The sequence below is a fragment of the Crocodylus siamensis genome, chromosome 5, assembly GCF_052110815.1.
Source record: "Crocodylus siamensis isolate JL-2025a chromosome 5, ASM5211081v1, whole genome shotgun sequence".
Lineage (NCBI taxonomy): Eukaryota > Metazoa > Chordata > Crocodylia > Crocodylidae > Crocodylus > Crocodylus siamensis.
Genome location: NC_143399.1, coordinates 151101697 through 151114831, shown reverse-complemented (window position 1 = coordinate 151114831; position 13135 = coordinate 151101697). Strand labels below are relative to the sequence as shown.

Sequence of the window (13135 nt, the reverse complement as noted above, 5' to 3'; positions counted from 1 at the left end):
GTGCGTGCTCAAAAATTTTTTTACTGATGGGGGTGCGCGATCAAAAAAGTTTGGAGACCACTGCTCTAACCAACCAAACTAAATGGCTGCTCACTCTTTTTCTGTTGAAATGGAGAAGAAAGCTCAGCTCTCCAATGACAGATACAAATCTTATCCGCTGAATCTTAAGCTGAACAAGCCAAATCTGCATAATGATACCTACTACTCTAACCACTAGCACACTCTCAAAAACAGGAATTTCACCAAGAATCCTGATCCTGAGTTTTCTACTGCTGTCTACAAAACAGTTGTGTAATCTACCAGGAGTCATATTCTTTATTATGTGGTCCACTAAGGAATAACACTAATTGAAGTGGTAGAGATTGGGGATGGGGATCTAAAGGTCCTAATTGTAAACCCCATTACTAAGAAACACAGTGACTGACTCAGTCTGGTATATGAAGGAATTTCTGTTTGCAGCTTTAATTTCAAAACAATAGATTTAATCCAAGAGAGAAAAAAAAAACATTTTAAAACAGGGCTTATAGTTGAACCATCATAATTTGTCAGTCACAGTGCTGCATGCAACAAAACACAGGTTGCATTTTTCTGTCATTTGTCATACGTTTTCGCTGCTTCTACTGCACACTGTCAGGATGGACAACTGAGAGATAATGTGCATGCTAGTGTGCATTATCATAATGAGGAGAATCGAGTCCCTCAGCAGAAAGGAAACCAGATCTGGAAAAGCCATGCTATTTCAAAAACCTTTAGAGAAAGACTTTGGGCCATGTCACACATTAAATTTAAGGCAAGTTAACTGCACTTAAAATGCAAATGTTCACATATTCAAGCAGTAAAACATATGCTAAATGCTATCTTATTGTGGCAAAGTTAGGACTTTTCACGGAAGAAATATCTCCAGATGACATTAAATAGCATGTGTTCTGCTATCGTCCAAAAACTCAACAGAAATAATATGAGCAATTTGCAGTCCCAGAGATGGGACCAACAATCATCTAATTGTCACCAGAGTCTCAACCAGCCCTAGTAAAGTGTTTGTTGGTCTTGAACCAGCCCTGGTGCAGCACAAACATGTTTTTTAGGATCGGCAAACATGCAGGGCCAGAGTCTTGAACCAACTCCAGTGAGTCAGCCCCTGCACTACATCAGCTAATTACCAATCCCAATGCCAGGACAACACCAGGGCCAGTTCAAGACCCAAGCTCCCCATGTTTGCAGCTTCTAAAAACTCTGTTTACACTACACAGTTCAAGACCTCAATACAGTTTCACAGCTTGGATCAGCAAGCTGGAAATCATGTTAGAGATCATGGTAAATACTACCGTGCAACTGCTCAGAACATGTTCTAATTTTTAGTATGGTACAGGTAAGGCTTACTATGACCTAAATAAAACATGTTCCAAGTGTCCCATGTGACAAGGCCTTTAAACATATTCATGTGAATTGTGAACATTTGGTTTCCTACTATTCACAGTTAATGAACTGCATTATTTTATGAAGTGTGCTCTAGAGCAGTGGTCTCCAAACTTTTTTGATTACGCACCCCTATCAGTAAAAAAGTTGAGCAGGCAACCCCAATATATGTATATTTATATAAATATAAAATATAAAATAGAAGTTCTGGTATTTTCTTCCCGCACCCCAATGGATCGTCTTGCACACACCCCACTTTGGAGACCACTGCTCTATAGAAAGTATTTGCATGATGAAATGAATGTTAGATACAGAACTGAAAAGAACCAATTTGCAAATTTATCTGACAATATATGCTACAAATTGATAAGGGGAAAATGGACTAAAATGATACTGTCCATTTCAGCTGTAATACTGCGTTTTGCTTAAATCCTGCCAGTCCATCAAAAACACAAAGGCTATTTTTACAAGACTTGATTTTACATCTTTTGTATAGAAAAGTTACTTTTGTTTTCAATTGTCAGGGTAAACATACAGCAAAGACGTGTGCAAAGCCCAAGCATTTCAAACTGCCTATTCAGACAACTTTGCCCATTATCAAAAACTGTACAGAGTATTAAACAAAGCCCTATTCCTAAAAACCTCACTCACACATATAAACAGCATACTCTGATGAGTTTCAGAAAGTCAAAAAGAACTATTTCATGCATAAAAACTATACAAGTGAGTTTTTCAGGATACAGAGAAGAAAACTTGAAGGAAAAAAAATATATAAACTCTCGAATCTCAAAAAACTGTTGCTATCTTAACACACTACTGCAACTCAGGCAATGAGATAGCATTTTATTAATCATTTCAAACTCAAAATAGTTACTTGTGTAGTGCATTACTTAATGTAGTAACCATCTGCTGTACTGCCTGCAAAAACACTTTAGGCCAGTGGAACTCGAACTTTTAGAGTGATGGGACGCTACTTTGCTCCAGCAAGGGAGAAAGGGGAGAGAGGAGGAGGTAGCTGCCAATGTCAGGTGGAAGGGATATTGCCAAATAAGCGGCATTTGCCAAAGGGGAGGGGAGAAGCCAGATCCAGTCACTTCAGGGGCATGTCCAGCCAATGGGTTGTTGTAGGTTGAGGATCACTGCTCAACCCCTGAACCACAGGCCAGATTCGTGCTACCAGCCCACGGAACTCCCCAAAGCATTGGGGAAAGTGGCAGGGGTGCAGCAGCATTAATAGCTGCTCCACTGCTGCCAAATTTCTGGACCTGTGGGGATCTCCAATAGGCTGGATAACAGAGCCCTGCACACTAGATCATGCCAGCCTTACCCCACACTACTCATCCAGCCCACAGAGCCAGATGGCTGGGCACCACTGCTTTAGGTGACGTACTTTGCAAATATGACTAGCTTCAAATGGACAACCATGCATCTCTCACCTATCTGTATTGTAGTTTTAGGAAGCAGTTAACCAACATGACTGCAGAATTCACACCCAATCCACTCTTCAGGAGCAGGCCTAAAAACAAGGTATTGAACAACCAGCTCTGCATCGACCTATCCATTTGCACTATAAATCTCCTGAACAGAAATCTATGCAATATCATTTGAAGATGTGGCTTTTCTCTCCAACATGAAGTTCAACCCAGAGTTTACTAAGCCGCTTCATTTTCCCCCATTTATATTTATACAGAAACAAAACAGCCGTTACCAAATAAGAATGAAGACAGACCTGCCACTATAAAACACATAGCTGAAAATAACACAGTAATATAGACCAGCAAATATTTAGACCATCTTTTGGCCACATACATTCTTTATGAGCAATTCAAGTTACCTTAAAGCACCATAAGCAAGCCTATTTTTTCTAAAATGTCACCAACATAAACTTAATTTACTGATAACAAATAAATATCCAGCAGTTTCCCTCAGTGATTTGTTGAGCAAGCACACAAAGATTCCTTAAGCTCTCAACTGAAATCAAGCACCGAAGACTAGAGGTACAGTGATACACTGGTCCACACCGATATGAAGAAAAATTTCTGATTTGGAAACTGGCACGATGCAGCCGATAATTTCTCCGATAAATGCCCATGCACGTGTGCAGACAAAGTGCAGCACATAGGCAGTGAGAAGCAGAGCCAGCAGCGTGGAGCACTGCATGCAGCTGGTAAGTCTGGTGTGGTGGAAGGCCCCAGCCTGCCCCCAAGCAGATCTGGGGGCACACCCTCCCCCAGCGCCCTCCCAGACGAGCAGTGGAAGCAGCAGTGGGAACCACCAGACAAGCACTAGACGAGCCACATGCAGCAGCAGGAGCCGCCCCCGCTCCCTCCCTCCCACCCCCCATGCCATGCCTCAATCCTGCCCCAGCCCCGGCTTCAGCCTGCAGCTGCAGCCTGCCTCACACCACACAGACCCAGGGGTACATGTTCCCACCCCCTCCCAGACAATCCACCTGCAGCTCTGTCTCAAGCCCCTCCCCACCCCGGCTGATCAGCACCTGCCCCTGCCCCAGCCCCATTCCCTCCCTCACTGCAAGGGCATGAAGAGCTGCCTATCAGAAACTGGATCAGTATCAGCCAATATGCTTCCTTTAAAATCGGCTATTGGTGTTGACCCCAAAAAAATCTCTATCAGTGCACCCCTCCCTAGGGCATGGCAAAGTTATATTCAGGACAGAATTTTAATCTCATTATTCAGGGAGCTAAGCCTCCCTTACCTACACTCAGAAGATGACTAAAGAGCAGGTTCTAAAAGATGTAGGAGCTGGCAGGGGTGGGGAGGGGGGCAGCATACTAATACAAATCAAGATCAGGTTACAAAGTGATTCCAAAAGAACCACAACAAACAACATTAAGGATTAATACAAGATTTATACTATATGCCACATAAACAGCATCTATTATGGTTTGTTGACATACGACTGGGAAAGAAACAAAAACTCAGCCACACAAGAAAGACAAACTCCATGTTAATTGAAAAAGACAAACCAAGTGAGTAATGAGTATATATAAAATAGCCTATGCCATTTTTATCACCCAAATGACACATTGCCAAATTTATGACAGAGACAGTCAAACTATGTTTCAAATCACTGGATTTATATTTTTAACCAGGAATGCCTGTGTCTGGCTTTTTACCACACTGTCTAGTCTCATTTGATTACTATCAATGTATATATTAATATACACTAAGTATATGTCTACCTCAGATGTGTATATGATCCTTATGTTTTATTCTGTAAAACTAAATTCTTCCATAATGAATGAACATTAATTTCAACAATGCCATTCTGAACAATGCATTGCAATAAATAACTACACATCAGTTTTAAAAGTAATGGAGAAAGATTACTTTCTACTTAGCTGCATTTTGTTTGTGATGGATGGGGGAGCAAAGGAGCAGATCCAGCAACAACTGACGTGGAGGCAAGAGCAAGATAGCTTGTTTCTCAGTACCATGCCTATAGGCAAAAGTTAAATCTGATAAATTAAACTTATTTAACCCATGCAGAAGATCCACCATTTTGTGCATCATGCATCTCCCCCTTCTTCCCAACCCTACCTCCAAGCAGCCTAGTGCCTGGAAACAGCTTTGTGAAGAGTGGCATACATTTTGTTTCATTCAAAGAAAAAAGGTTAAGAAATTTCAGTCAAGTGAAATGAGGTCTGGAAACTAGTAAAACAACAAGACTGAATGATTAATAGTTGTTAGGAAAGAGAATCAGAAAGATGAGACTAGATCTCTTCCCAGCTATTAGGCATCTAAATAGCACTTAGACACCTTTGGATCTAAGCTTCAAGCCTAAAAGGCTGTTATTGCAACAAGCAGATAGATCTGGCTTTCCTGCTCTCTGGGACTCAGCCTTAAGGCCAAGATGAAGGCCTGTTACAAAAAGTAGAAACCTTAACTTCTTTCAGGACTTGAGCAGTACAGGAGCACTACACTCATACACTCAGAAGCCTAAGTACTTCTTATCAAATAAAAGTTGGAATAAGATCAGCCCCAAAAACTTAACAGACTGCAACTAAGTTTTTTTGTTCAGTGGCACAACAAATACAATTGGAGAAGTGAGAGAAGTAGATATCAAATAGAGGGAATAGGTATCTTCATTACTCTCTTCATAACTGTTTAATGTTAGCCTAGAAAAGATATCCCTTCATAAATTGCTATAAAACATGAAACTATGCCTTACTGTAGTACAGAAGTCAGCGATGAGACAGACTGTGCCATGCATAGTTGACTGATGCGACCTTTTAAACACTAAAATAATTGAAGTAAAACCCCAATAGTAAAATTACCAGTAAGACATCAACAGGAGGCGCTACTTCACGGTCAGGGCGGCTAGGGTCTGGAACCAGCTTCCAAGAGAAGTGGTGCTGGCTCCTACCCTGGGGGTGTTTAAGAGGAGGTTAGATGAACATCTTGCTGAGGCCGTTTGACCCCAGTACTCTTTCCTGCCATGGCAGGGGGTCGGACTCAGATGATCTGCTCAGGTCCCTTCCGACCCTAGAAACTATGAAACACATATGCACTTAAAATTCAGTAGACATTTCCAACCAACACCATCGGTGGCCAGAATCTGCTGCTACAATTTGCTACCCTTGCCATTCGCAGGGGATACACTCTTGTATCCCTCGCAAATGGCAAAACCCACGAATAAAGCACTGTGTTCATGAATGCTGTGCCCCCGGCGGCTGCGGGGGTCGGAGGGGACACGACTGCACTGGCAATGGCAGGAGCACGGCGGCAGCAAGCACAGAGCTCCCAAGGAATTCCTTTAAATGTATTAAGTCCCCATTTTCAAAAAAAAAGAAGAGGGAAGACCTGGGCAACTCTAGGCCCATTAGTCTTACTTCGATCCTACGTAAGCTCTTTGAGAAAACTATCCAGGACATCTGGGAAGGACCAGCAGGGGAGATGATGCTCAGGGACAACCAGCATCCCTGAGTTCATTAGGGGCAGGTCCTGTCAGACCAACCTGATTGCCTTCTAGGATCAGGTCACAAAATCATTGGACACAGGTGTCACAGCGGATGTAGTTTTTCTGGACTTCAGGAAGCCCTTCAACACTGTCTCCCACCCCATTCTCATTCAAAAGCTAGGGGACTGTGGCATTGATGCCTATGCAGTCAGATGGATCACAAATTGGCCGAGGGGCCAAACCCCGAGTGGTGGTAGACAGGTCACATTTGACTTGGAGGGATGTGGGCAGTGGAGTCCCCCAGAGCTGTCCTCAGGCCCACACTGTTCAATTTCTTTATTAGCGACTTGGATGAGGGAGTGAAAAGCACCCTGTTCAAATTCGCGGATGACACCAAGATTTGGGGTGAGGTGAGCACACTAGAAGGGAGGGACAGGATACAGCTGGACCTGGATAGGTTACAGGGGTGGGTGAATGAAAATAGGATGGAATTCAATACTGATGAGTGCAGGGTACTGCACTTGGGCAGTAAGAACCAGCAGTATATCTATAGGCTAGGGAACTCCCTTCTCAAAAGCAGAGACAGAAAGAGATCATGGAGTCATCATCGATTCCAAAATGAACATGGGCACGGTCAGTAAGGCTAAATGCACCTTGTTATGCATCCACAGATCCTCCCCCTCTATGTGACACTAGTCAGGCCACAGTTGGAGTACTGCATCCAGTTCTGGGCACCACATTTCAGGAGGAATGTGGACAGCATTGAGAGGGTCCAGAGGAGGTCCACTCGCATGATCCAGGGACCACAGGGCAGATCCTACAAGGAGAGGCTATGGGACCTGAACCTGTTCAGCCTTCACAAGAGAAGGCTGAGAGGGGACCTGGTGACCGTCTATAAACTTACCAGGGGGGACCAGCGGGGAATGGAAGAGACCCTGTTCCCCCGAGCACCTCCCGGAGTAACAAGGAATAATGGCCATAAGTTGTTGGAGAGTAGGTTCAGCCTGGACATTAGAAGGCACTACTTCACAGTCAGGGCAGCTAGGATCTGGAACAAACTTCCAAGGGATGTGGTGGTGGCTCCTACCTTGGGGGTCTTTAAGAGGAGGTTTGATAATTACCTAGCTGGGGTCATATGAGCCCAGTATTCTCTCCTGCCCAGGGCAGGGGGGTCAGACTTGAAGATCTACTTAGGTCCATTCCGACCCTACATCTATGAATCTATTTAAGGATGCAGGTTCAGCATTAGCAAACATTTGAAACCGCAAATGTCGAACCAGCAAATAGCGAGGGTTTGCTATACAAAATATTGACCTTTCTGGAAAGTGTGAACACCTCTCGTATTTGCAAAATCCCTTTGAATTTCAATGGGGCAAAAATCCTCAGGCTGGCAAAGTGACTTTTCTTTAAACAATGAAATTCTGTTGAAGTATTGCTGGGAAATACATTTTTGAAGAATGCAAGCAACAGAAGGAAACTGGCAAAAACAGCAACATTTTAGTAGTACGCCCAGATAGCAACTGGGAATAGAATCTAACACCAGGCCCACACGCTGCCACCAAAGTAGCATTATCAGAAGACAATGCATTGGGAACTCCAAGTAGAGATGGTTTCAGGAGAGGCAAGAACAAATAGCCTCCCTCTTCTCCCTCTCCCCAGAACAAATCCCACCCATCACTCCTATGGTCCATCTGCCTTTTGGAGGCAAATGGGCAAGGCACGCACACACACGCACACTTTCCAAGGGAAATGGAGGAATAGGAGAGAGAGCACACGGGTGGAATCTCACTCGTAATATAAGCCAAGCACATGCTTGGAGGGATCTAATGTCTCCCTCAAGGTACTGCCAGGGGAAAGAACTCAGCCTCCCACTCAGAGAAGAGAATGGAAGGGGGAAAAAAAAGTGCATGCCCACTGGACAACTATCCCCTGGAACTATCATGTTACTACAGTAAGTCTTCTCACAACCTAAAAGAAGTGTTCTTTTAGTGCCAAGTAATGTAACTGCAAAGTCTGCATAAAATGTAGGCTCCACTAATACACGATTACTAGAATCATTACAGTTGCACACAGCAGAAGCTATGTTAGGTACCTAATAAAGGAGTCAAAAGTTAGGGAGTTTCCTGTCCAACCTTAATTTTGCCTTTAATCACATGTTGCACACACTATTTTTCCCCACCAGGGCTCCTGCTTTATTCAGTGCTCTAGATGGACAGTGCACTGGAAAACAATCAGTATTATACAGTGAGTGAGAAAGTTGGTATGATACTTACTTCATTTGTTGCAGAACTTGGAAGGGTTGCAGATAATGAGAGCACGAAAAGAAAGATAGGTCATGTGGTTAAAGGGAAGTGACTGCCACTCTGGCAAACTTGGTTCTAACCCTGCCTTGGCCAGAGTTCCTATGTGATCAAACTTTTCATAACTGGCCACAAATTTCATGTTCCTCATCTGAAGTCTGATATGAAGAAAAGATGAACAGTTACAACTACATTAAGACAACATAATCACTACTGGTGAAAAAAAGAGTACCAACTAGATAGAGCTGGGGTGCCAAATACACAGCATGGGACTCCTGAAAGAGGCCCTGCCCCTAAATTCCTGGCTGTCACTGAATTCTGGGCTCTGAAGCCCCACTGCAGACACATTTCAACAGTGGTGGGGCAAGTGACAGCTGCATTAATCCCCAGTGCTCCCTAATGCCATTCAGCCTACTACTGCCCCCAGAGACAAGTCTAGCACCAGGCTGGAGGACCCTATGTGTTTCACATCCCTAGCCTAAATGAACAAACATATGAGTTCTGATCCAGCTTTGCAACCGATTTAACTTGTAAGAGACATGGTTGAGGCCACAGGTGAGGAAACTGAGAAAAAGGGGGATAAATAATATTCTCCAACTTCACAGTGATGACAAATTTAGTAACGTTTGCAAGCCACTCAGACATTACATTAACAAACATTCTAGAAAATGCCATCAGGAAAAAAAATACTATCCATATTCCCTGCATTCTTTGTCTGATGTGAAGTAAAAAAAGGCAAAAGCCACTAACTTAAAGCTGAAGATATAACACTAAATACAGCTGCTTCTCTTCTCAAGCACCAGTAATCCTTCATACAGAAGGAGACGCGAATTCTGTGCAAAAATACTGTATAATCACATGATTAAAGAGTACACTATAATGTATACATGCAAGAGAGGAGACTGATTTTTCTTGTGCAACCTTAACTCTGGTAGTTCTCAACTTCCAGGTCTTTTAGTTTGCAACCTAAAGACAGTTTTTTTAACATAATGTTTTGGGGCAGGAGGGAGATGAATGTTAATAGTAATGATCCTGTCATACAAGAATATTAGTCAAATTTTAAGCTAAACAGCAAAATCCCTGCTATGGACACAGCTATGCCAATAAACAGGGCTTTTGCTTTCAGGGGTGGGAGGTGGAACTATGCCAACAAAAATCCCCTTCTTTCAGCATACACTGCATCTTCACTAGGGGGCTCTGCTAACACAGATATAATGACAATGCTCCATAGTGTAGACAAGCCCTTTTTCTCCCCTTGTCCAATTCAGCAAAGACACATGCCAGTAAATTAGCCAAAAAAAGGCCAGTTATTACTTTCCCCGTGCCATTCTATATTTGTTATGAATCCTGTCCAACCCACAGACGCATGTCTCAGCTGCACAGATATTTTACTCAGCCCAGAAGCTCAATTAACTGGATAAGTTTTAAAAGTACTGAATACATATTATACATTACATTGCAAGCATGCATTCCATAAAGTTAGACAGTTAGATATTTTTTCACTTTTTTTTTTTTTATATTTTATAGTACTTAATTAGAAGAGTTGTTTAAAAAAAACATTGCAACTAGTAATTTTTTCAGTACTTTCTATCCTTTGATTTGGGCATTACTAATAGTGTGGGCATCTGTTCTAGAAGAGCTAGAAGGACTTAATCAGATTCAGGGGATACTGCCATACAGTGACCTGTACGTTATAATGCTTCTGTAATCAATGAGACCCTCCCGAAATGACTCCCTAACATTCTGTGTATATGGGATGTCACCAGTAACAGCACAGCCAAGTAGAAGAGAAAGGTTCAAGTGCCAGAGACAGCTGAGGCAGATGGTGGACTTCCATCGGGATGGCCTTCATACTCCTGCAGAACTCCAAAAAACATCTGTGTGGGCCCCCAGGAATTGTCCAGGTTTGGGAGTGGAAAGTAGGCTGTTTCTACAAGGCTGATAGCCTCTCGCCATCCCACATGACAGGCTGCAAGAAGGAAACCTATCACATGGCTTTTTACTGAAGAAAAGAAAACAGGCTGTGGGAGAGGGAGGTGTGGTACACCACAATATTTTCAGAACTGTTAGTGACTTCCCTACAATTTCTCCCTGTATCGATACTACTCTCATTTTGAAGACAGGCTGAAGCTTTCCGAGTCCGATTTTTCTTTTTCTTCTCCTCAAATTGAGTGCTTAGTATCAAGCACCTGAATAAGTATCCCAATAGTAAGAGGTGCTGAACTGAACCAGCGCTGAATAGGAGATGTGGGTTCCAAGAACTTCTGGAAAGGAAGCCTCGTCTCCAGGCGCCCTGGGCTGAACTTCCTAGTTTGAGAAGCAGAAAGTTGAACAACGTGGTCGAATAAAGCAGCTGTAACCAGTCACACAGATGTTGGCGGCAGCGAGGAACAGCCGCACATGCTCCAGCGCTTGACCAGAGGACGATACTCACCCTCATACTGAAGTTGTCCAAGCACTCAGCTCGTGCATTTTGATTTTTAAGTAATTTTAAAAGAAAAAAAAAAAGAGTCAAGCGTGCAACTCAATGGTGAGCAGTAACACAAAGCCCTATTAAGGACCAGCTGGGAAGGAAATACATTGCTTTTAAAGTTTCTCTTCCGGGCACAACCCTTAGAAGGCTTTTGTGATGAGACATCGCTCCGGACCCGGTGGGCATTGCACACTTCCGCACTGCCATGCAAATACCAACACTTGTCTGCTAACAACGGCGACAGGCATCGCATGCAAAGTCTGCAGAGCTAACAAGTCCCGAGACGCTGCGCCGAGGTGCAGCCGTTTTGCAAGGGACGCATCCTTTCCCCACCGGCGCCTTCTGCCCGGTGCCAGCCCCCGCCTCCTCCGAGCGGCCCCGGGCCCGGGGAAGGTCCGGACACAGCGCGCTGCACCTGAGCCCGCGCCGGGACGCCCCCCTGCTGCAGCCCGGCCGGAGGCTGCATTTCCCGCCGCCGCCTCTCTCCGCTAGCGGGAAACTTTCAAAGGCAGGAGGCGGCGCCGAGCCGCGGACAGCCCGGACAAAGCGCGGCTGCGCCCCCCACCCCACCCCACCCCGCCCCGCCCGTTACCTGCCAGGAGGCTGCTGATGTCCTCGGGGATGGCGGAAGAGACGCTCATGCTGAGCGCAGCGGGGGCGGGGGTGGGGGCCGGGGCCGCAGCCGGGACGCAGGAGGCAGGAAGCACAGCCCCGCCCCGGCCCGGCACTGCAGGGGGAAGTCACCGGCGCCCCGGGCGCGAGAGGGCGGGGTCTGTCCGCAAGCCACTTGCCCCGGGCTGGAGGCCCCTCCCCGCTCCGCGGCTGCGCATGCGCACTCTCCACGGAGCACCCGGCTTCCAGCCGCTGCCGGGTTGACCCAGCACCGCCCCAGCGGCCGGCACGTGATGGCGGTAGGGAGAAGGCGTCGCCCAGGCAACCAACACTTGCTTGGATCAAAGATGGCGCCCGTCATCCCTTCGCCCGAAAGGGAGGGAATCAGCTTTCCTATTGATCGAGCTGCTCCCGACAGTTCCTCTATGATTGGATAATTGTTTTTCTTTCCCCGCCCGCTTCGTCTTTCGGGGGAGGTCCCATATTCTCTTCTGCCTTCTGGGGTCACGCGCATCTAAGCGGGAGGGGGCTAACGACACGGGCAGCAGCCCTCTCCCTGCCGTGGGGGGAGGAAAGGTTGCTCGAGGTGGGGCCGGGCAGCAGCACTGAGGCGCTGGGATGCCCCCGTCTCTCCTGCCCCATAGGATGTGGGAGGATTTATTTTTTGGGGGGGGGGAATAAATATCGTTATAGTTACATACATCATCTACAGCACAAAACTTTCCATCACACACCTTAAACCACATTTAAAAAACTGCACACCCATTACAATAAATGCACCCGCTCCCCTGCGCCCTCAATTGCAGCCCCTTGTCCAAACCCCGATTTAGGGTTTACGTTCTTAGTTCATTCTGTGTCCTTGTCACAGTTGCGCTTACTTCTGCTGCTGCTGATCCTGCTGCTGTCTTCCTCACTGTCTCTGGGTCTGGTTGCATCACAATCCTTTATATTCTCCCTGCCTTCTTTCCCTCCTGGGGGTCCTTGAACAGCCTGTGCCAAATGTCCCTTTTCCAGGTGGAGTTGGCTGTGTCTTCTCTGACCTCTCTCACCACAGGGATGCTTTAACCAGCACACACAGCCGGAGGTCTCCTGCAGGGCTGGGCCAGGTTCACCCCATCCCTGCCTGGTCCAGTGAGACCAGGCAGATAACAGGAGTTCGTTCGCTCAGCAGCTGGTGGCCTGGCAGGAGGTTGCAGCAGTCACTAGGTGAAGAGCAATGGTGCTCAACCTCCATCCTGCCCAACCATGGCATCCACCCAGGGGGCTCCCCACAGGTCCAGAAATTTGGTGGCAGGGGAGCAGAGACAGTGAACACTGCTGCCACTACTCTCCTGCTGCCAAACTTCCAGGTAGGCCCATGGAGCCAGATGACCTGGCCCCGCCAGTGTAGCCTAATCTGGGGTCATGCACCAG

At 45.8% G+C, this 13135-nt stretch overlaps 1 protein-coding gene across 1 annotated transcript in view; it reads right to left on the bottom strand.

Annotated features, from left to right (window-relative positions):
* Nucleotides 1-12029, bottom strand: part of SKAP2 (src kinase associated phosphoprotein 2) — a 166057-nt gene extending 154028 nt beyond the window's left edge. The window contains exon 1 of the mRNA XM_090046706.1: nt 11703-12029. Coding sequence (XP_089902832.1) covers nt 11703-11751 — 49 coding nt within the window. The 5' untranslated portion in view covers nt 11752-12029. The remainder of the gene's footprint in view (nt 1-11702) is intronic.
* Nucleotides 12030-13135: the final 1106 nt, after the last annotated feature.